General features: G+C 35.5%; 1 protein-coding gene across 1 annotated transcript in view; it reads right to left on the bottom strand.

The window, feature by feature from the left end:
- The window catches only part of LOC109612564 (uncharacterized protein DDB_G0271670-like), an 81272-nt gene that overhangs the window by 56802 nt on the left and 2104 nt on the right, over window positions 1-22366 (bottom strand). The window contains exon 2 of the mRNA XM_059127922.1: window positions 12822-13322. Within this exon, the coding sequence (XP_058983905.1) occupies window positions 12822-13322 (501 nt within the window). The remainder of the gene's footprint in view (window positions 1-12821; window positions 13323-22366) is intronic.

Below are 22366 nucleotides of genomic sequence, written 5' to 3'. Positions count from 1 at the left end.
CCAGACTTTCTAGAAAAAAGTCATTTATTTAACGGACTATCAAAATTTAGAAGCATTTTGAGCAAAGTTATTCGTGATGGAATTCAAGCGTGATAGTGTGATTTCTTTATATTTGGCTGGAAAACCAAAAGTGGCTATCGTTAGAGCACTGCAGCATTTAAAAGTGAATAAATCTTTTGTGTCTCGCACCACTGCTTGTAACCGTAGCCCGACGTCAAGGAAGTGGACGCAAGAAAACAGTAACATCAGAAGAAATTGTTCGAAAAGTAAACGAGCGACTTGATCGAAAACCGCGTCACAGTCGCAGAAAAATTTCTCGTGAGCTGAACATATCGCAATATTCCATTTGGCAAACATTGAAAAATGAGCTCGGGGTAAAGCCATTGAAATTCCAAAAAGTGCAAGAACTTATACCGCAACTGAAAAGAAAATATACTCAAAAGAGCTAAAGACTTGCTTCGCTTGGTTTTCTTCGATGAGAAAACATTCGGTGTCCAGCAGTTTGTAAACAAACAAAATGATCGTGTTTACTTGCCAAAGAGGTCAGTTTAAAATATGCACCTTCGCTTGGTCACCAGAACTCAAGCGGCGGCTATGGTGATGGTGTGGGCCGCCATAACAGCCGATATTCGCTTTCGCTGGAATTAATCGATTGTGGCATCAGAATAAATGAATGAATATCATCGCGAAAATATTCTGGAAGTTGTATTAAAGCCTTGGGCACGCCAACATTTTGGCCTCAGACCTTGGACATTCCAACAGGACTCAGCACCATCGCACTCAGTACGCGAACAATGGCCACCAAAATCTCCGGATACCAATCCGTTGGACTATTGTGTCTGGAGTATTTTGGAAAGCAAGGTTGGCACTAACAAATATCAAAGTGTAGATCAGTTCAAACAAGTGCTTCGCCGGGAATGGGCTAAAATACCGCAGAGCAACATTCGGGCAGTATGTGATGGTTTCATTGGCCGTTTGAAGGCCATAATTCGTGCCAATGGTGACCAATTCGAACAAATCTAAACGTATTCTAAAATTTGATATTATTTCTTTGCTTTCATTGAATAAAATTAAAAAATGTAAAAATTATGGCGTTTGACTTTGTTGCAGTTTTTTTTATCTCATCCTGTATGTACTAAATGAGGTACAATTTGTATTTGGGCGAGCCAACAGGGGTGGAATCCTAAAATTGTAAATTAAGATTACTGTTGGATTTTCAGATTAGGGTATATAGAAAGTTTTGGACATTCGTACTTATGTGTACTACATGGTACTAAATTTGGTACAATTTGTGTTTGGGTAAACTGATAATGCTGGAATTCTGAAATTTGGAAAAAAGATTTCTTTGGGATTGTTTGATTGAGGCATGGAGGTAGTTTTGGAAATTTGGAGTGTAGGATTGGGGTATGTAGGAAGTTTTGGAAATTCGTACTTATGTGTACTAAGTTTGTTTTTTTTCTGAATCGATAGGACTGGAATTCTAAAATTTGGAATTAGCATTACTGTTGAAATTATTAGACAGGAAGTAATTTGTGTAGATTTTCTAATAGAAAATCTGTAGATGTACTCGTAGAAAATCTCTGTAGAGTTTCTCATAGCAAAACTCTCTAGATGTTCTCATAGAAAATCTCTGTAAAATTTCCCATAGAAAATATATTATTCACAGTTCTCTGGATTATTTAATAGAATACCTCTAGATTACGGGATTTCTTCAAGAAATCCTTTTCATTTTTAAATGAATATCTGTAAAATTTCTGTACGAAAACATGCAGATAGTGTAAAGATCTCGTTATGACAGACAGATCTTTGTGGAAAACTGTCCTCAAATTTAATATATATAAAATATATATCTACAAATGTCCCATACGAAAAAATACGCAACTTTTTGTTATTTATTATATATCATCTCCACATTCTTACTTCCACCCTCAATCTTCGTTTTGTATTTAAAACTTCTTGCCAAAGTTCCCACATTCACATCCCTTGTAATTTGAGCATTGGTCGCCGTTGTAATTTGTGTGCAGGTGTGCGTGTGGGTTGAAAATCAAAGCGCTAACAAATCGCAATTTATTGCTATCACCTTGACATTTTCACCTCTCTGATTTGTGTTAAAGTCTTTACCATTGTTGTTGGTATTGGTAGTAGAGCGTTAAATGTCCTAATTCATGGAATTACCGAATTTCCTAAGACATAATTAGAAGTACCAAATCGGCAGCGCTGCTATTGTCTCAAATTACAAAAGGTGCAAAATTTACAAAACGAGGTCATCATCATCAAAGACGCCAAATTGAGATAAATTTACAAATGAATTAGGTTTCTAGTCGTTGGGCAGAGGAATGTGGCTCTTGGGTGAGATGGTTGAATGAGAAGGAGATTTAGGATATTAAACGCTGTGCGATTTTGTAGTGTAAAAAAGGGCAGGATGTACTTCCTTCAGAATCGTACATGGCAAGTGGTATGGTTATGTAATAATGTAAAATTGTAAGTGCAATCATGATGGCAAATGAATTATTGACGTATTGTTCCGATATAAAATTTGGCGATGGAGATGGATATTCTCTATAACAAATCTAGAGGTCATAAAAAAAAATTTTCAAATTTTTTTACATAGAAGATCAACCGATTTTCTCAATAACAAATAAAAAAATCGCTTTCGTTCGAAAGCCAGAGTGATTTCCACAGACCGACAGACGAACGAACATCGCTAAATGGACTAGAATTTTATTCTGGTCAAGAATATATATATTTTGAGCGGTCTAAGGTGTTACAAACGGAATGACACCCACACTAAGGTGGAGGGTATACAAATGTTTACCTCTTTTGGAGATTAATTTTGTATAAGTTTAAGATTTTCTTTATTGAAAATCTGTAAATTTTCCTCTCGGGTAGTTTTCTCTATAGAAAATGTGGAAGTTACCTTTACAGAAAGTTTGTAGATTTTCAACATAGAAAAATAAAATTTTTTCCGCAAAAATACTGAAGATATTCTACATAGAAGATTTTCTCCAAAGAAGATTTAAATATTTTCTTCTTGGAAAATCTGTAGATTTTTCTCTATACAAAATCTGGAAATTTTTTTAATTCAAAATCCAGTAGAAATGTTATATATTTTCTCAGTAAAAATTAGAAATTTTCTTTGAAGAAAATCTAGAGTTATATTTAGGTAAGTTTTTAATAGATTTTCTTGTCTATAAAATCTGCAGATGATTCTATAGGAAATCGGTCTATAGAAAATTGTCATTTTTCAATATGTTTCTTTATTGAAATCTGTAGGTGTTCTCGAAAGTCACCGAAAATTAATAGATTTAAAAAATTAAATTAAATTTTAAATTTTGAAAATTTTAGGAATATTTTGGAATGTCTAAAATACAAAAAAAAAAAAAAAAATAAATAAATATTTTCTGTCAAAATATTTTCTCTGGTTAAAAATGAGGAAATGTTTTGTCTACTTTATATCTTAAGATTTTTTTTCATAGACAAGGTTTAGATTTATCCAACGAAAACCTTTGGATTTTCTCACAGAAAATACATGCATTTTCTCATTGAAAATCCGTAAATTTTTCTGGTATGTGTAACTTTCATGACGTCAAAGACAAAAATATTCTTCATCAACGTTTGATATAAGTCGCCAAAGAAAAGAAATCTATATTACCACTGTACAGGGTGAGATAAGAAAACTGCAACCAACTTCAGACTGCTCTCCCGACAGTTGATAACATTATTCTAGTGACAGCTCATATTGTTTACAAGCGTGCAAAAGTATTTTGGTGAGAACTTTCCAGAGAAAAAGTTATTCGTGATGGAATTCAAGCGTGATAGTGTGATTTCTTTATATTTGCCTGGAAAACCACGAGTGGCTATCGTTAGAGCACCCCAGCATTTAAATGTGAATAAATCTTTTGTGTCTCGTACTATCGCTCGTTACCGTGATATTGGTACTGGTAACGTAGCCCGACGTCAAGTAAGTGGACGGAAGAAAACAGCAACATCAGCAGAAATTGCTCGAAAAGTAAAATAATAACATATCGCAATATTCCATTCGGCAAATATTGTAAAATTAGCTCGGGGTAAAGCCATTAAAATATTCTGGGAAAGTATTCTGGAGGGTGTATTAAAGCCTTGGGCACGCAAGCATTTTGGCCGCAGACCTTGGACATTCCAACAGGACTCAGCACCATCGCTCGCAGCACGCGCCACCCAAAATCAGGTTCCTCAAAATCTCGGGACTATTATGTCAAGGTTGGCACTAAAAAAAAAAACAAGCAAGCGCTTTGCCAGGAATGGGCCAAAATACCGCAGAGCAACATTCGGGCAGCGTGTGACGGTTTCAGTGGCGGTTTGAAGGCCATAATTCGTGCCAAAGGTGACCAATTCAAATAAATCTAAACTTATTCTAAAATGTTGATGCTATTTTCAACATTTTTTGCATTCATTCAATAAAATTAAAACAAGTTAAAAAGTATCAGTCGGTATTGCCGACAGATATATACCCTCAGCCTATGTTCGATTAAATAATCGAAATATATTTGACTAGTGCCGGCTCCGAAGGAATGGGCCAATATTGTCCATTTCGTATCAGACTTAAAAATATGATATAAATATTCCAACGACGATTCGACTCACTCCTTTACTTTATGTGAGATATGTAATAATTTTTAGAAAATGTTAAAATGTGCGTGATGTACCGTATAGAGTCTACCGAAATTTTCCATTTTTATACTTCATCTGATACAAATAAAAAATATTGAGCGAGATATTGGGCAAAATTACAAGAAAAAATATATATTTGTCCAATTTTATGCCAAATCATAAATTCCGAAATATTTCATATTTATATCAGGCTTCTTATTAAGAGAAATATTTGAGCATAGCAAGTAGTAAAGTTTCGAAAGTTATGACAAATAAAATTATTGAAAATTTTGACCCTTTGGGTATTCAAAATTTCGACACTTTGTATGGGAGGTACCAGAAGGAGTGGACCGATACGTTCCATTTTAACACCAGATCTTGGGTTAATAAAAATATAGGGATGTGTAAAATTTGAAGACAATCGGATTTTAGTTTCACATTTTAAAAGAGTTATAATTATTCAAAATGTTGACCCTTTGTGGGGGAGGTATTTGATGGAGTGGTACTGTCCATTTTAGCACCTGACCTAGCACTGACGCAAATATTAGGATTTGCAGAGTTAGAGCAAAATCGGGTAATCGTTTCTCTTTCTGTGCAAAAAATTTATTTTATATAATTTTTTGGAAAATTTCGACCTTTTGTGGGGGAGGTACCAAAAGGAGTGGACCGATGTATTCCCTATTAACACCAGACCTTGGGTTAATAAAAATATTGGGATATGTGAAATCTGAAGACAATCGGACTCTTGCATCACATTTTACAAGAGTTGTAATTTCTCAAAATTTTGACCCTTTGTGGGGGAAGTACTTGAAAGAGTGGACCGATATTGCCCATTTTCGCTCCTGATCTAGCACTGATGTAAATATTAGGATTCGCAAAGTTCGAGCAAAATTGAATTATCCTTTCTTTTTCTGTGCAATAAATTATTTTCTTTGAAAATATTGACATATTGTGTGGGAGGTACCAAAAGGAGTAGACCGATATTGCACATCTCCGAACTCGATCTGAGTTTGACAAAAATATTACGATGTACCAAGTTTGGATCAAATCGGACAGTCCCTTCGAGAGTTATCGTGCGCACCTGCCAGACAGACGGACGGATGGACGGACGGACGGACGGATGGACGGACGGATGGACGGACGGACATCGGTAGATCGACTCCAAATCTTCTGAAACGGATTTCGTCCAAAGAGACCTAGGGTCTAAAACAGTTATTTCCACTAGGCACGTTTTGACCGTATCAAATGAGATATACCCTCTGTAGCCATATGGCTGAGGGTATAAAAAGTGTAAAAGTTATGGTGTTTGACTTTGTTGCAGTTTTTTATCTCACACTGTGTATTCAAGAGGCATTTTGTGGTTAAAACCGTACTTTGTGTGAGTATACCCCTGTATTTTCCAAACGATTTGTCTAAATATTTGTACTTTGGTTTCTTCGTGTATACAAATCTTTCCGAAAGAAGAGGTTTGATACAAATAAAGAGCTCTTATTTAAACAAAGTTTCAAAAAAAGGTTGAAACCAATTTGAGACAAAGCGATTGGATAATTTGGCTTGTACATACATTTTAAATGTAATTTTCTTAAAAACTGTTGTTCTTAGATATATAGTTTATTCTGAGATTTATAGTGAAATTTTGTGTAGAATATTTCTTCTTTTGACATCTTCCACTTCAACCAAAATTTTATATCACTTTCAGTTGTCAACTCGGAAAAGGTTGAAGAAAATGTGATCAAAAAACTTAGAAAATACTCGTATTTTTTTGGAACATTGATGCAAATACTATGGAATTACAGATTTTTTTTTTTTGGTTACTTATAGTAAAATTTGATGAAGAACATTGATACCATCCTTCTAAAATCAGTCTTTCTTAGAATTTTTGTTTTTTTTTTTTTTTTTTCAGAATATTCCTCGTATTTTGATGTGCAATATTGCCAAAGACACTATATACCTAAAATGCACGGATCCCGAGGGATCCTAATCTGAAAATGACCAAAAGTGTGGAGAAGGGGGGAACTTGCCCCTTCTATTTACTTTACTTTCGATGTAAACTTTCAAAACGCCGATACACTTGTCTTCGTTTTTTAACTCTACTTTCATAATCTGCTAGGTTTTCTCCACATTCTAACCCAACGAAAATCATTTTTTCAGATTTTCTCTTGATAACTCGACTCTTGTAGAAAATCTATGGATTTTCTAATACACAATCTTTGGTATTTTGGTGGATTTTCCCATAGAAAATATTGCATTTCTGCTTTAAAAATCTGCTAACTTTAAGTAATTGTTGAAAAATGTTTGAATTTTATCGCACAGTGTAATGCTTTAATTTCTCATAGAAACTCGAGATATTTTTTATAGAAAATCTATGCATTTTTCATATATTTGTTTCATATTTTTCATATATAATAATAACACTCAAATAATTCCAAAAGTAATCTCTCGTTTCTTTCGAACCATCGCATATCTAAATGATTTAGAACATATTTATTCTAACTTGGAGATTTGATTTGTTGGTGCACTGTTTCTGGTACCAACGTTGAAAACTGTCAAAATTTTGAAAGATTATATTCAAATTATTCATATTTTTTCAATCGATTAACGGCAATTACATTTTCAGTTCAAAAAAATGTCATTTGTTGTTCTAGCAATTAATTGCGAAAACAATTTTCCGATGTTTTTGTCATTGAATCATTTAATATTTTCTCCAATTAAAAAATGTATAACGTTTTAATTGTATTATTTGCCCCAAGGACTTGAATGGCATTTTGATGCTCTCCGCTCTATCTCTGGCATCGTTTCTGGGAAAGATGAACTATCCGATTGCTGCCGACACATTCCACATTCAAGGTGGTGGCGGTGGTGTACTGCAATTAATACAACTCCCTCGGGCTAGGTTAAACAAATAAACTTTTGCAACTGCTGTTACAGGCTGCGTTGCTCTCACTCTTTCCCGGTATCTCTCATTCTCTCGCTGCCTGTCTTTCGCTTTCTCTGGGTATCCCTAATAAATGAATGATTGAAGTCAAAAGACAACACGTTCTGGCTACAGATGAAATTAAGTAATGGATGTGCTAACAAACGATACACAGTGTTGAGGAATCGTTTTTTCGTGGTGAGAATTCGATATATATGGAAATTGAACACCCTAAGCAGTCGGAGCGGCTATCCGACTTAGTAGAAAATTTATATGGACTACGGTCCATCGATCCCACAAAAAATCACACTGTTTAGGTATCAGCATAGAGAATACCCCATTTCTCCAACAGAAGTCTAATATTTAAATAATTATAGCTCTCATAAAATTATTTTTCAATTTTGTACATTCCAATGTCTCCAGCGTAATATGAAGCTTGGACCAATAGGTTCTGAGTTAGTGCAAAATTTGAATATTTATACCCTACACCACGAGGTGGTCAGGGTATTATGTCTTTGTGCATTTGTTTGTAACAGGCAAAAGGAAACGAGATAGACCCATAGTTCCTTTTGATGATATGCATAGAATCACATTCTGAGTCGATTTATGTATGTCCGTCCGTCCGTCTGTCCGTCTGTCTATGCATTTTTGTAAACAAAGTACAGTTCGCATTTATTGTCTTGAAATTTTGCACAAATCATTTGTTTGGCACAAGGACGAACCCTATTGAAATTGGAGATAATCGGTCAAAATTTAGATATAGCTCCCATATATATCTTCGTCCGATTTGCCTTTTATTGTGCACCAAACGTGTCATAACAGTCCGAATTGTATGGAATTTTGCACATACGATCAGATTGGAGCTGATAATAAGTATACCAAATTTGATCGAAATCGGTTCAGATATAGCTATAGCTCCCATATATATTGTTCATCCGATTTGCTACTTTTGTCCTCCGCAGCCGTAATATGCACCCTGTAACAACAATATTTGGGAAAATATATCAAATACAGCTCAGAAATACATTTGCTAAATTTTATCGAGATCGGTTCAGATTTGGATATAGCTCCCATATATAACTTCGTCCGATTTACCTTTTATTGTGCACTAAACGTCTAATATTTGTCCAAATGAGATGGAATTTGGTACTTACGACCGAATTGAGTGTAGAAGCTAGTATGTCAAATTTGGTGAAGATCGGTTCAGATAAAGCTATAGCTCCCATATATCTGATTTGTCATATTTGTTACCAACAGCCGTAATATGCATACACACGATAATTAGGGAAATATATCAAATACAGCTCAGAAATATCTTTGCCAAATTTTATCGAGTTCGGTTCCGATTTGGATATAGCTCCCATATATATTTTTATCCGATTTCAAATTAATTGTGCACCAAATGGGCAATACAAGTCCGAACTTAAAAGATACAAATGCTTCGGCATATTTAGTTCTTTGAACTTGAAATTATAATTATAATCATAGCGTGTATGATTGAATTCTCCATAAAAACTTTTAATTGTAATGGGCAGCTCTACTAAATTAGCAAAGTGGTGTAAGTCGGCCCCGGCCGACTTTAAGACTTTCTTTACTGGTTTTATATTTGTATAAACCTTATGGTATCCCTTCTCCCTCTCGAAAGATTTTAATTTTGTATAATCCGAAGTATCTCTATTATATTGATACATTTAGTTCCTGATTCTCTTAAATTTTTCGGAAAATGAATAATATCTCTCATAAAAAGGGAAATAAATATTTATATCGAAAATATATGAAGTTCCATGTTTGGAATCTTTTAGTGCAATTTTTCTCCTTAAACGACTTAAAAAAACGTAAAACTCCTAAAAAGGAAGGAAACCAAGTTTAAAAGTACCAGTTTGCCGAAAGACGTATACCCTCAGCCAATGTTCAATTATTTAATTTTATTTTGACTTCTGTTACGACTATGCAAACTCTTGGAGTGGGTTCTGAAGTATAGGGTCAATATTGTCCATTTCATATCGGACCGAAATAATATGATTTAAATATTGCGAGTATCAGAAGTGGTTCGCAGATATATATGATCTTCATAACAGATCTCGTGTTAGCAAAAATGTTTGCATGTGTGAAATTTGAGGAGAGTTGGATGCATATTTCACTTTCTTTGAGCGTGTTTTGTTTGTCAAAATCTTGAACCGTATGTGGGGGAGGTATCATAAGAAATGGTCTGATCTCTACCATCTTTATAACAGATCTTATGTTGATGGAAATATTGAAATGAAATCAAGTTTGGAATGAAACCGGATGTTAATTTCGCTTTTTTTGAGTTTCATTTAAAGAAGAAGGAGCGGGGCCGATATATCCCATTTTCACAACAGATCTTGTGTTAGTGGATATAATGGAGTGTGTAAAATATAAAGAGAACCTGATGCTTATTTCGGATTTTATAAACGTTTTGGTTATTCAAAACTTTGACACTTTTTGGGGTAGGTACCAGAAGCAATGGTCCATTCTCTACCGTCTTTATAACAGATCCTGTGTTGAAAGAAATATTCAGATGTGCCAAGTCTCAATGGGGTCGGATGCTAATTTCGCGTTTTATGAGCTTAATGGTTATTCAAAAAAAAAAAAAAAAAAAAAAAAAAAAAGGAGTGGATCGAAATATTAACACCAGATCTTGGGTTTATACAAATATTAGGATATGAGAAATTTGAACACAATCGGACTCTTTTTTTAAGACTTACAATTATTCAAAATGTTTACCCTTTGTGGGAGAGGCACTTGATGGAGTGGACCAATATTATCCATTTTCGCACCAGACCTAGAATTGATGCAAATACTCATGTCAGACCCAACAAAGTATATATATTCTTGATCAGCGTAAAATTCTAAGACGATTTAGCCATATCTGTCTGCCTGTCTGTCTGTTGTAATCACGCTATCTTTCGAACAAATTGTGATAGAAGGCTAAAATTTTGCACACATGTATATATTGCCAGTAGTCAGGTTAAGTTCGTAAATGGGCCATGTAGGTCCAAGTTATCATGTAGCCCCCATATAACGGTACCTCCCGATATTCGGTATTTTGATGATTTTAGCGACATTATTCACCGGAATTGTTTCGAATTTGGCATTTGAAGTTCGTAATGGATACTACAGCCTAGGACAGAAAATTATCTGTGCAGGTTCACGCCTTCGTATATCCCTCATGTAACGGTACCCCCCGATATTAGGTATTTCGATGATTTTAGCGACATTATTTACCGGAATCGTTTCAAATTTTGTATTTGAAGTTCGTAATGGATACTACATCCTAAGTCAAAAAATTAACAATGTAGGTCCACGTCTTCATATAGCCCCCATATAACGGTACCTCCCGATATTCGGTATTTGGATGATTTTAGCGACATTATTTAACGGAATCGTTCCAAATGTGGTATTTGAAGTTCGTAATAGATAGTGCAGCATAAAACAGAAAATGAGCCATGTAGGTCCACGTCTTCGTATAGCCCCCATATACCGTACCCCCCCCCCCATATTCGGTATTTTTGAGATTTTAACAGAATTTTTAACGGATTTTATTTCTTTGGAAATTGCCAAATTTGTGCCAAATGGTGGAGGGTATTAAAAGCTCGGACCGGTCGAACTTACAGCTTTTTTACTTGTTTTTTTTTTTTGAAAATTTCGAAATTTCGCGGGGTAGGTACCAGGATGAGTGGACCGATATTGCCCATCTCCGAACTCGATCTAAGTTTGACAAAAATATTAGGATATGCCAAGTTTGGACCAAATCGGATATTCCCTTGGAGAGTTGTCGTGCGAACCAGCCAGTCAGGCAGACGGACGTCGCTAGATCGACTCCAAATGTCCTGCAACGAGTTTGGTCCAAGAAGGGTCTAAAACCGACTAGGCACGTTTTGACAGTATCAAATGATATATACCCTCTCTAGTCATATGGCTAAGGGTGTAATAATAAATCAATAATGAAAAAATTTGCCAAAAAAAGCAGGTAAGTTCAGCCGAACCGATCATTTCACATCCTTCGCCATTTGTGAAGTAACTTATGTGAAAATATGTTAACCTATATAGAATTTGTTCTACAAGAGTCCTACTCTTGTGGCCTTTACCAAATTCAAATTAAGTTGTTCAGGTTAAAAAAAAAAAAAAAAAAAAAAAAATACCGAAAAACTTGGAGTACCCTAACGTGGACCACAGGAGGTAGAGCCTGTTACCAATCCTAAATTCGGAATTTAAAATTATTCATTTAAGGTCATGTCGAATATTCGGAGAGAAATTAAATGGGGCTAGACGATAACGCGGACTACAAAAGACAATATTCTGCAACAGGAAGTTGAACCCGTTATGAACTCTTAATTCCGAATTTCAAATTATTAAATTAGAAACTGTGGGGAGGGGGCTGAACGAAAACGTTGACCTTCGAATTTACCAAAAGACAACTTCATGCAAAATCCTCGATTCCTATAACATGCGGTCTAAAATTTGAATATAATTAAATATCAGTGTTATTTTTTCACATTTCCTACATTCCAATATTTTTAGCAACAAAAGTATAGCGGGAAGATAAAATATATTCACCCACTCTTTCAGATAACTTGACTTGAAGAGGTGAAATTTTTCAAAAACAACATATATTTTGGAGTAGATTTTTTCATTGCTCAAAATTTCAAAAATCATAGCTCTCAAAAAAATTTTATGATTTTCAGATTTTTTTAAAAAGAAAAGAAAAATCTGCTCAAAAAAAAAAACCAAAAAAAATTTCAGATTTTTTTAAAAAGAAAAATCTGCTCAAAAAAAAAAAAAACCAAGTCTCAATCACTGTGCGAAAGTGAAATGAGACAATGTCGCGGGAATTGACATTGAACGTAAGCGAAAGAGATGGAGGACGAGAGAATAAATATAACTAATTTAATTGCACATCGCCGCCTAGAGGGACATGTGAAGGATCTCGTATGCTGTCGCTACAAACGAGTGTTTGGGTATTTAATTCTAGGTGTCAGTTTAATTTCTATCTAAAGACTGTGCATGTGTTGTACAAGTGTGTGTCGTCTGTGTGTGTGTTATCGCTCTGTGTGTTCCTGTGTCTGTGCATATGTGCCTGTGTGAGTGAGTGTGTGTGTGTGGTAATTTTATAGTGAAAGTTGTAGAATAGCTGTCTAGTTGGAAGCCAGTGTAGTGGTATTTACAACACACATATCCACACACATACACACACTCATGTAGATGTAATAATCAATTAGTGAAGCATTCAGTCAAAGTGACAACGACAGAGCCTTACCTTTCCCACGACAGACGACGTGGAGCATCTTCAATGGCACACAGACCAGAAAAATTCATATCATATTGTTGTTGTTGCTGCAGGTGCTGGTAGTGATGCTGCTGATGTTGTTGTTGCTGGTGGTGCTGCTGCTGATGCTGGGACTTTGATGAAATACTGGAACTTGATTGATGTAACAATTTCACTAAACGCCGTGTCAGAGCAATATTCGATGTCGACGACGATGATGTGCTGCTGCTATTCGAAGCATTCGTTTGCGTATTGGAGTTGGAGAAACCGGATGTTGTATTGCTGCTGCTACTGCTGCTATGCTGTTGGTCGGAAGAGGAGACACCACTACTACTTCCACAGCCGCTGAAGCCAGGAATTTGGCAACCACTCTCCACGGTGGGTGTATTGTCAGCCAATGTGGTCGATGTTGAGCCTCCGAATATCGATGCTGAGCGTTTCTTGGAAGCCAAGCGATAGGCACGTGCGGCCACAACATGTGGAGCAGGTATTCTATTATGGCCGAAACGAACAAATGCATGGACGTTGGCGGAAGGAGAGGGGAGAAATGAACAATTGATATTAAAGACATTGATATGGAAGGAATGAGAAGACCAAACGCCATGACAAAATGTGTGCGCAACACACACGCACGCACACACTCGCTGGCAGGCAGGCACACACAGTCGCACAAACACCAAGGCACAACACATCAAACATTGGTTAACATTGAATATGTAATTTACTAATAGTGATAAGCATAAATACATTTTGTTAAATTTAGATAAATATACATATATATGTATGCATAACTACTTAATGACATTGGCAGCAATACGTAACTCATATTGGTTCGCTTGTCATAAATAGTTAAAGTCAATATTAAATTTATTTCAGTATTTCCTAAATATGAAATGGAAATATTTAAGTTAATATTGTCTTCAAAAATATATATTTGTTTTAAATATATTTCATGGTGTTAATCTATTATTGAAAGAACAAGTTAAAAAGCAGTAAGTTCGGCCGGGCCAAACTTTGAATACCATCCACCATTAGGAACGAATTTGGAAATTTTCAAAAAATAAAATCCTTAAAAAATTCTGTTAAAATTTTAAAACAACCGAATATAGCCGTTATATTGGGGTCTATACGACGTGGACCTATAAAGGCATTGTTTGCCATTAGCCATTACCATATTCAAATTCGAAACTTGAAATAAACGGTGAATAATGTAGCTAAAATCATCAAAATATCGTATATAGGGAGGTACCGTTATATCGGAGCTGTGCGAAGACCTGGACCAGCATAGACAATTTTCTGTCACAGGCTATAGCATCCATTACGAACGTCAAAAACGATATCTCAAATAATTTCGTTGGGTATTGTACCTCAACTCGTCAAAATACCAAATATATATGGAGGTACTGATATATGGGGCCTATACGAAGACCTGGACCTGCATAGACAATTTTCTGTCATAGGCTGTAGTATCCATTTCGAACTTCAAATACTAAATTTGAAACAATTCCGGTGAATAATGTCGCTAAATTTATCAAAATACCGAATGTCGGGAGGTACCGTTATATGGGGGCTATATGAAATCGTGGACCTACATGGCCCATTTACGAAATTAACCTTCCTACTGGAAAAATAAACACGTGTGCAGTCTATCTCAATTCCTTCGAAAGATAGCGTGATTACAACAGACAGACAGACAGACGGACAGACAGATAGACGGACATGGCTAAATCGACTTAGAATTTTACGCTGATAGAGAATATATACTTTGTTGGGTCTGACATGAGTATTTCCAGGAATATGCCCTCCATAGTATGGTGGAGGGTATAAAAGTTGTGACACTTTGTGGGTGAGGTACCAAGTCTTGGTTATTCAAAACTTTGACCCATTGTGGGTGAGTTACCAGAAGGAATGTTCCGATATTCCATCTTAACGCCAGACCTTGGGTTAATAAAATTATTGGGATCGGACCCTTACACCACAATTTATAAGAGTTTTAATTATTCAAGATTTTGACTTTTTGTGGGGAAGGTGGCGTGGGCCGATATTATATATTTTCGCACCTGATGCAAATATTTGGATTTGCAAAGTTGGAGCAAATGGTATTATCATTTCTCTTTCTGTGCCAAAAATTTTTATACCCTCCACCAAAAAAGTATGGAGGGTACATTAAGTTCGTCATTCCGTTTGTAACTCATCGAAATAATCATTTTAGACCCAACAAAGTATATATATTCTTGATCAGCGTAAAATTTTAAGACGATTTAGCTACAGTCTAAACGAATTAAGATAGGAAGCTAAAATTGTGCACAGATCTCTTTTTTGTCTGCAGGCAGGCCAAGTTCGAAGATGGAGTATATCGGTCCACTATATCGTATAGCCCCCATATAACGGTACCCCCGGTATTCGGCATTTTGATGATTTTAGCCACATTTTTCAACGGAATTGTCTGAAAATTCAAACAAGGAGTTCCTTGTGGGTATTTTATACCTCGGCAGAGAATTATCTATATAGGTCCACGATATCGAATAGCCCCCATATAACGGTACTCTCCTATATTCGGTATTTTGATTATTTTACCCACATTTTTCCACGGAATTGTCTGAAATTCCACAAAAGGAGTCCCTTGTGGGCATTTTACTCCCTCAAAAAGAATTGTCTATATAGGTCCACGATATCGTATAGCCCCCATATAACTGTACCCCTCGATATTCGGTATTTTGATGATGTTAGCCACATTTTTCAATGGAATTGTCTTAAAATCCACACAAGTAGTTACTTGTGAGTACTTTACCCCCTGAAAGAGAATTGTCTATACAGGTCCACGATATCGTATATCCCCCATATAACGGTACCCTCCGATATTCGGTATTTTTATGATTTTACCCACATTTTTTATCGGAATCCACACAAGGAGTTCCTTGTGGGTACTTTATATCTCGACAGAGAATTATCTATATAGGTCCACGATATCGTATAGCCCTTATATAACGGTACCCTCGATATTCGGTATTTTGATGTTTTTAGCCATATTTTTCAACGGAATGGTCACAAGGGGTTCTTTGTACACAAGGGGTTCTTTGTGAGCACTTTACCCCCTGACATATATAGGTCCACAATAGCGTATATCCCCCATATATCGGCACCTTCCAATATTAGGTATTTGAAAGATTTCAACAGAATTTTCAATGGATTTTATTTTTTTAATATTTTCTAATTCGTTCTAAATGGTGGAGGGTATCCAAAGTTCGGCCCGGCCGAACTTACTGCTTTTTTACTTGTTTTTTTTTTTTTTGAAAATTTCGATCTTTTGTGGGGGAGGTACCAAAAGGAGTGGACTGATATATTCCATCTTAACATCAGACCTTGGGTTAATAAAATTGTTGGGATGTGTGAATTTTGAAGACAATTGGACTCTTACATCACATTTTATAAGAGTTGTAGATTTTGACACTTTGTGGGGGAGGTACTAGATAGAGTGGACCGATATTGTCAGTTTTTGTCCTTTGTGGGGAGGTACCAGAAGGGGTGGAGAAATATTGCCCAGTTTGACAAAAATTTTACAATGTACCCAGCTTGGACCAAATCGGATACTCCATTCGAGAGTTATCGTGCGCACCAGCCAGACAGACAAACGGACGGACGGGTCGCTAGATCGACTCCAAATGTTCTGAAACGGATTTGGCCCAAAGAGACCTAGGATTTAAAACCGTTATTTCGACTAGGCACGTTTTGACCGCATCAAATGATATATACCCTCTCTGGCCATATGACTGAGGTTATAAAAATACGTTTCAGGACATATTGGGGTCGATCTTGCGATACCCTTCTGCCCGTCCGTAATATTTTTACCAAATTTAGATCGAGCAAAGAAATGGGCGAAGTCAGTCGACTAATTCTCGTGCCTGTCATGTAAAATTCCGTTCATTTTCGCATATAGCGGTCCGGATCAGAACAGTTTGCAGATCTATGTTAAACACACATATATATACAAAGGAGTAGTGAAAAATCTGACTGATCTCGTAGTTTAAGGTTACGAATAGTTGAAAAATGATACTTAATTTCTAAAATAGTACCATTTGAATGAAGTTGGAATTTTGAAATTTTGTACTGGGGTCCCCGTGGTTTGGTTGTGATAAAGAGATGGTTTTGCAACTGTGCACAACAAGTGCACGAAAAGTACAAAAAAGTACTACATTTCGTACAATTTCGTATTCGTTGAATAGATAGTGCTTCAAAATTGAAATTTGGTATTAGGGTCGCTGTTCATGTGTAGCCTGGACATATGGAGGTAGTTTCGAAAATTTGTACTATAATTGTACGAAAATTACAGAATGACAACATATTTGGTATTGGATGAAGGAATAGAGATACAATTCTGAAACTTGATATTTAGATTACTGATGGTATCTGTGTTGGTGAAATCCTGAAATGTGATTTTAAGATCACTATAAGTATCTGAGGTTAAGAAATGGAGATTGTTTTGGATATGTGTACCATAATTGTTCGAAATATACTAAATTTTACTAACTTGCGTGTTGGATGAAGGGATAGAGCTGGAATCCCGAAATTGATACAAAGTTGGGTATTGGATGAAGGTATGGAATTGGAACCCGGAAATTTTACATAGAGGATTTGCAAATTCGTACTGTAATTGTTCGAAAAGTACTAAATGGTATTGGGTGAAAAGATAGAAGTGAAATTCTGAAATTTGGTATTGGGGTCACTGTTGGTTTCATGGGTTTACATATGGAGTCGTTGAAATATTTTTGGACAGAAAAAATGGATATGGATCAATGTACAATTGTTTTACTAATATTCTTCTCCATAAACTTCAAAATAAAAGATTTTGAAAACGTTTTGGTGTAAATGATACATTTTTCTTTAAATCTTTCCGAAAAGGAAAAACTGAACAAATTGTACATTTAGGATACTAAGAAGTAAAAAGCAGTAGGTTCGGATGGGCCGAAATATGAATACTTTCCACCATTAGTAAGGAATTTAAAAATTTTCAAAAACATTGCGTTGAAAAATACTGCTAAAATCATAAAATATCGAAAATAGGGAGGTAGCGTTGCATGGGGGCTTTACGAAAATAAAACAAATGATTTTATGTCATTGGATGTACAGGGTTGTCCATATTCGATGGACCCATCTGGCAACGCCATAACTTTTGACAGAGATGTCACATCGCTTAATGACATACCGCGTTTGAAGCGTCAGTCCACAACTAGTCAAAAAGCTTATAAAAAAGGAAATGAGTATCCGATTATTTTGAAGACGAAAGATCTCTTCCTTCTGGTACCTCCCCATTAAACTCAAGATTTAAAATAAATATCAACCCTCTACGTTCGATAAACACCCTCTCAAAGAAAAAAAAAAAAAAATAAATAAATAAAATAATAAACTTTTCGAAAAATAACTTTTCGAGTTATAGAGTGAAGATGGAACTCATCGGCCCATTCTTTCAGGTACCTTCCACACAAAGGGTAAAATAATTATATTTCTATAAGCCATGTTTGTAATGTAAATTTGGAATATGTCGGTCCACTTCTTCCGTAAACAAACCCCCTCCCCCCAAAAATGTTTTTTTTTTTTTTTTATAAATAAAATCAGGTCGCATTTATTTCCGATCCACAAATAAATTTCGCACAAGTCATTTGTTTGAGCCAAGGACAACAACTATAAAAATTTGAAAAAATCGGTCAAAATTTAGATATAGCTCAGATATATATCTTCGTCCGAGTTGATTTTTATTGTGCATCAATTAGTACGAAATTTTGCACATACGACTAAATCAAGTCTAAAAATAAGTATGTCAAATTTAATCGAAATAGGTTCAGATATAGCTATAACTTCCATATATATTGTTCATCCGATTTGTTGTATTTGTCCTTCGCAGCCGTAATATGCACTCTGTTACAACGATATTTGGGGGCATATATCAAATACAGCCCGGATTTATCAAGATCGGTTCAGATATGGATGTAGCTCCCATACATATATCTCCATCCAATTTGCCTTATATTGTGCACCAAACGTGTAATATTAGCCCAAATGGGATGGAATTTAGGACTTACGACCAAATTGAGCCTAGAAACAAGCATGTCAAATTTGATGAAAATCGGTTCAAATATAGAAATAGCTCCCATATATATTGTTTTATTTTATTTGCTTTGTTTAATTGGTACATATAGGGTGAGATGAAAAAACTGCAACCAACTTCAGATTGTTGTCATTTTTAAGCCACTAGTCCGACAGCTGTTAAAATTATTCCAGTGACAGCTCATTATATTGTTTAGAAGCGTACAAAAGCACTTTGGTGAGAGTTTTCTAGAAAGAAAGTTATTCGTGATGGAAGTCAAGCGTGATAGTGTGATTTCTTTATATTTGGCTGGAAAACAATAAGTGGCTATCGTTAGAGCACTGCAGCATTTGAATGTGAATAAATCTCGTACCATCGCTCTTAACCGTGATAATGCTAGCGTACGTAGCCCGACGTCAAGGACGTGGTCGGAAGAAAACAGCAACATCAGCAAAAATGGTTCAAAAAGTAAAGAAGCGACTTGACCGAAACCCGCGTCGCAGTGGCCGAAAAATTGCTCATGAGCTGAACATATCGCAATATTCCATTCGGCAAATATTGAAAAAATGAGCTCGAGCCATAGAAATTCCAAAAAGTACAAGAACTTATACCGCAACAGAAAGAAAATAGACTCAAAAGAGCTAAAGAGTTGCTTCGCTTGGCCGAAAGTGGTGAACTCTCCGATGAGAAAACATTCGTTGTCCAGCAGTTTGTAAACAAACAAAATGATTGTGTTTATTTGCCAAAGAGGTCAGCTGAATATGTGCACCTTAGGTTGACCACCAGAACTCAAGCGTCGGCCATGGCGATGGTGTGGGCCACCATAACAGCTGATGGTCGCTCTCCGCTCGTATTAAGCGACCGTGGCATCAGAATGAATGCCGAATATTAACGCGAAAATATTCTGGAGGGTGTATTAAAGACTTGGGCACGCAAACTTTTGGCCACAGACCTTGGACTTTCCAACAGGACTCAGCACCATCGCATTCAGCACGCGTCACCCAAGAATGATTACAAAATGACGTTCCTCGCTTCCGGATACCAATCCATTGGACTATTGTGTCTGGAGTATTTTGGAAAGCAAGGTTGGCACTAAAAAAATACCAAAGTGTCGATCACCTCAAACAAGCGCTTCGCTGATACTGGCCCAAAAGCGCATAGCAACATTCGGGCAGCGTGTGACGGTTTCATTGGCCGCTTGAAGGCCATAATTCGTGTCAAAGGTGACCAATTCGAACAAATCTAGACTTAATCTACAATTTGATGCTATTTCCGAAATTTTTTAATTTCCTTCAATAAAAGTTAAAAAAATGTAAAAATTAAGGCGTTTAACTTTGTTGCATTTTTTTATCTCACCCTGTTCAAATGCTTCTGTAAAATTTGGTGGAAATCAATTCAGATTTGGATGTACCTTCTATATCTAAGTTACCTCAGATTTCTAATTGTAACTGCTCTAAAGCCGTGATACACATTCTAAAAAGGTTCATAGTTGATAGTCACAAAAATACTTCACATAAGTTCCCAATATTAATGTTTATTTGTTACGGGTTGGCCCCGCCCGGCTTTAGACATTTCTTAATTGGTTTGTATATGTAATAGCGATACTTTAATTATAACCTCAACATATGGTATATATCATTTGATACGGCCAAAACGTCCTCACGGAAATAATGGCTTTAGACCCTAGGTCTCTTTGGACCAAATACGTTTCAGGACATTTGGTATCGATCTTGCGATGTCCGTCCGTCTGTCTGGTTGGCTGGCTGGCTGGTGCGCACGATAACTCTCGAAGGGAGTATCCGATTTGGTCCGAACTTGGTACATTGAAATATTATCAAACTTATATCGAGTTCGGCAATATTGATCCACCCCTTTTGGTACCTCGCCCACAAAAAGTCAAAATTTTTATAGAAAATAATTTATCTCATAGAACAGGAAATTCAATTTTGAGCAAACATTGGGAACCTAATATTTTTATCAACGTTAGGTCATGTACAAAAATGGAATATATCGGTGCACTCCATCAAGTGTTCCCCCACACAGGGTCAACATTTTGAAATAAGAGTCCGATTGTCTTCAAATTTTAAAATTCTCAATATTTTTGTCAACACAAGATTTGATGGTAAGGTCTGACATATATATGTCCACTCTTTCTGGTACCTCCCCCCCAAGCGGATCAAAATTTTCAAAAAGAAAACGCTCATAAAAGTGAAATGAACATCGGATTTTATAAAAATTTCATACGTCCCAATAATTTTACTAACGAATAATCTGGCGTGAAAATGGAATATGTACAATTAATGGAATATGCTGTACCTCTCCTACAAAGTGGCCACATTTTGAATAGTTTTATCTCTCATAAAATACGAAATAAACATCTGATTCTTTCTAAACTTCGCACATTCCAATACACATACACACAGGCTTTGTTGCTAATATGGGATATATTGGCCTATCCCTTCTCGTACCTCCCCACAAAAGTTAAACATTTTGATTATTCGCATAAAATTGGAAATAAATTTTCGATTTTCTTTAAATGTTGCATATCCCAATATTTTTGTGAGTTTTAAATGCATTTCGAAAATGTAATACTCTAGTCCACTATATCACGAAAGTTTCATAATTTTCAAAAATTATTACAGATTTCATATAAATCAAAGGAAGTAGTCGATATAGTCCAGGGCAAGGCAGAGAGCCTCAAAAATTTTTTGAGATTGTATGTGTTTTGAAATAACAAAATATTGCGAGTGTTTTTTTTTGCCTCTCTTTACAGAGTGAGAAATAAATGGTTATCTTTAAATTTTCAATTTAAAAATTTCTGTTTTCAAAACAACTGCGTTGTTAAAAATTAATATTTTGACAGACAATTCGGAGATATATTTGCAGAATTATTTCAATTATGATTCATTTTAAAATTAAAAAAATATATAAGTTGACAATTTCAGCAATTTTATATAATTTTGATGTTATTTGTGTTTAATAATTTCGGACATAACATGCTAACCATCTAAGTAATACCGATTTCCACAGGCTGACATACGCAAATAGTCGTAGAATTTTATGCTGATCAGAAACTCATATTCTGCGTTGGGTTCTAAAATATTATTTCTATGAATTACAAACAGAATGATAAACATCGCATCTTGCTATTTTTCTTAAAATTTAGTCCATTTAGTCCTGTACATGACATTTCATAGAAATCGGGGGATATGAAAATATCTACTACTTTAGAAGGACAATTAATTTGTCGGCCAATATGAAATGAATTCCCTCTTTATACAAATTCTATCAAAAATAAATCAATCAAGTATATAAATCTTAATATTTGTAATTTTTATAATTTCAGAAATAATTGTTTCAAATATGTATTAAGATATATTTATGTGATCTAATATTTCTTACGGTGTATTCATAAAAATATCCGACAGCACCTTCCTCATCGACTGCTCGAATA

This window comes from Musca domestica, unplaced genomic scaffold (genome assembly GCF_030504385.1).
Source record: "Musca domestica strain aabys unplaced genomic scaffold, Musca_domestica.polishedcontigs.V.1.1 49, whole genome shotgun sequence".
Lineage (NCBI taxonomy): Eukaryota > Metazoa > Arthropoda > Insecta > Diptera > Muscidae > Musca > Musca domestica.
Note: the sequence above shows the minus strand (reverse complement) of the source record. Positions and strands in the feature narration are given on the sequence as shown.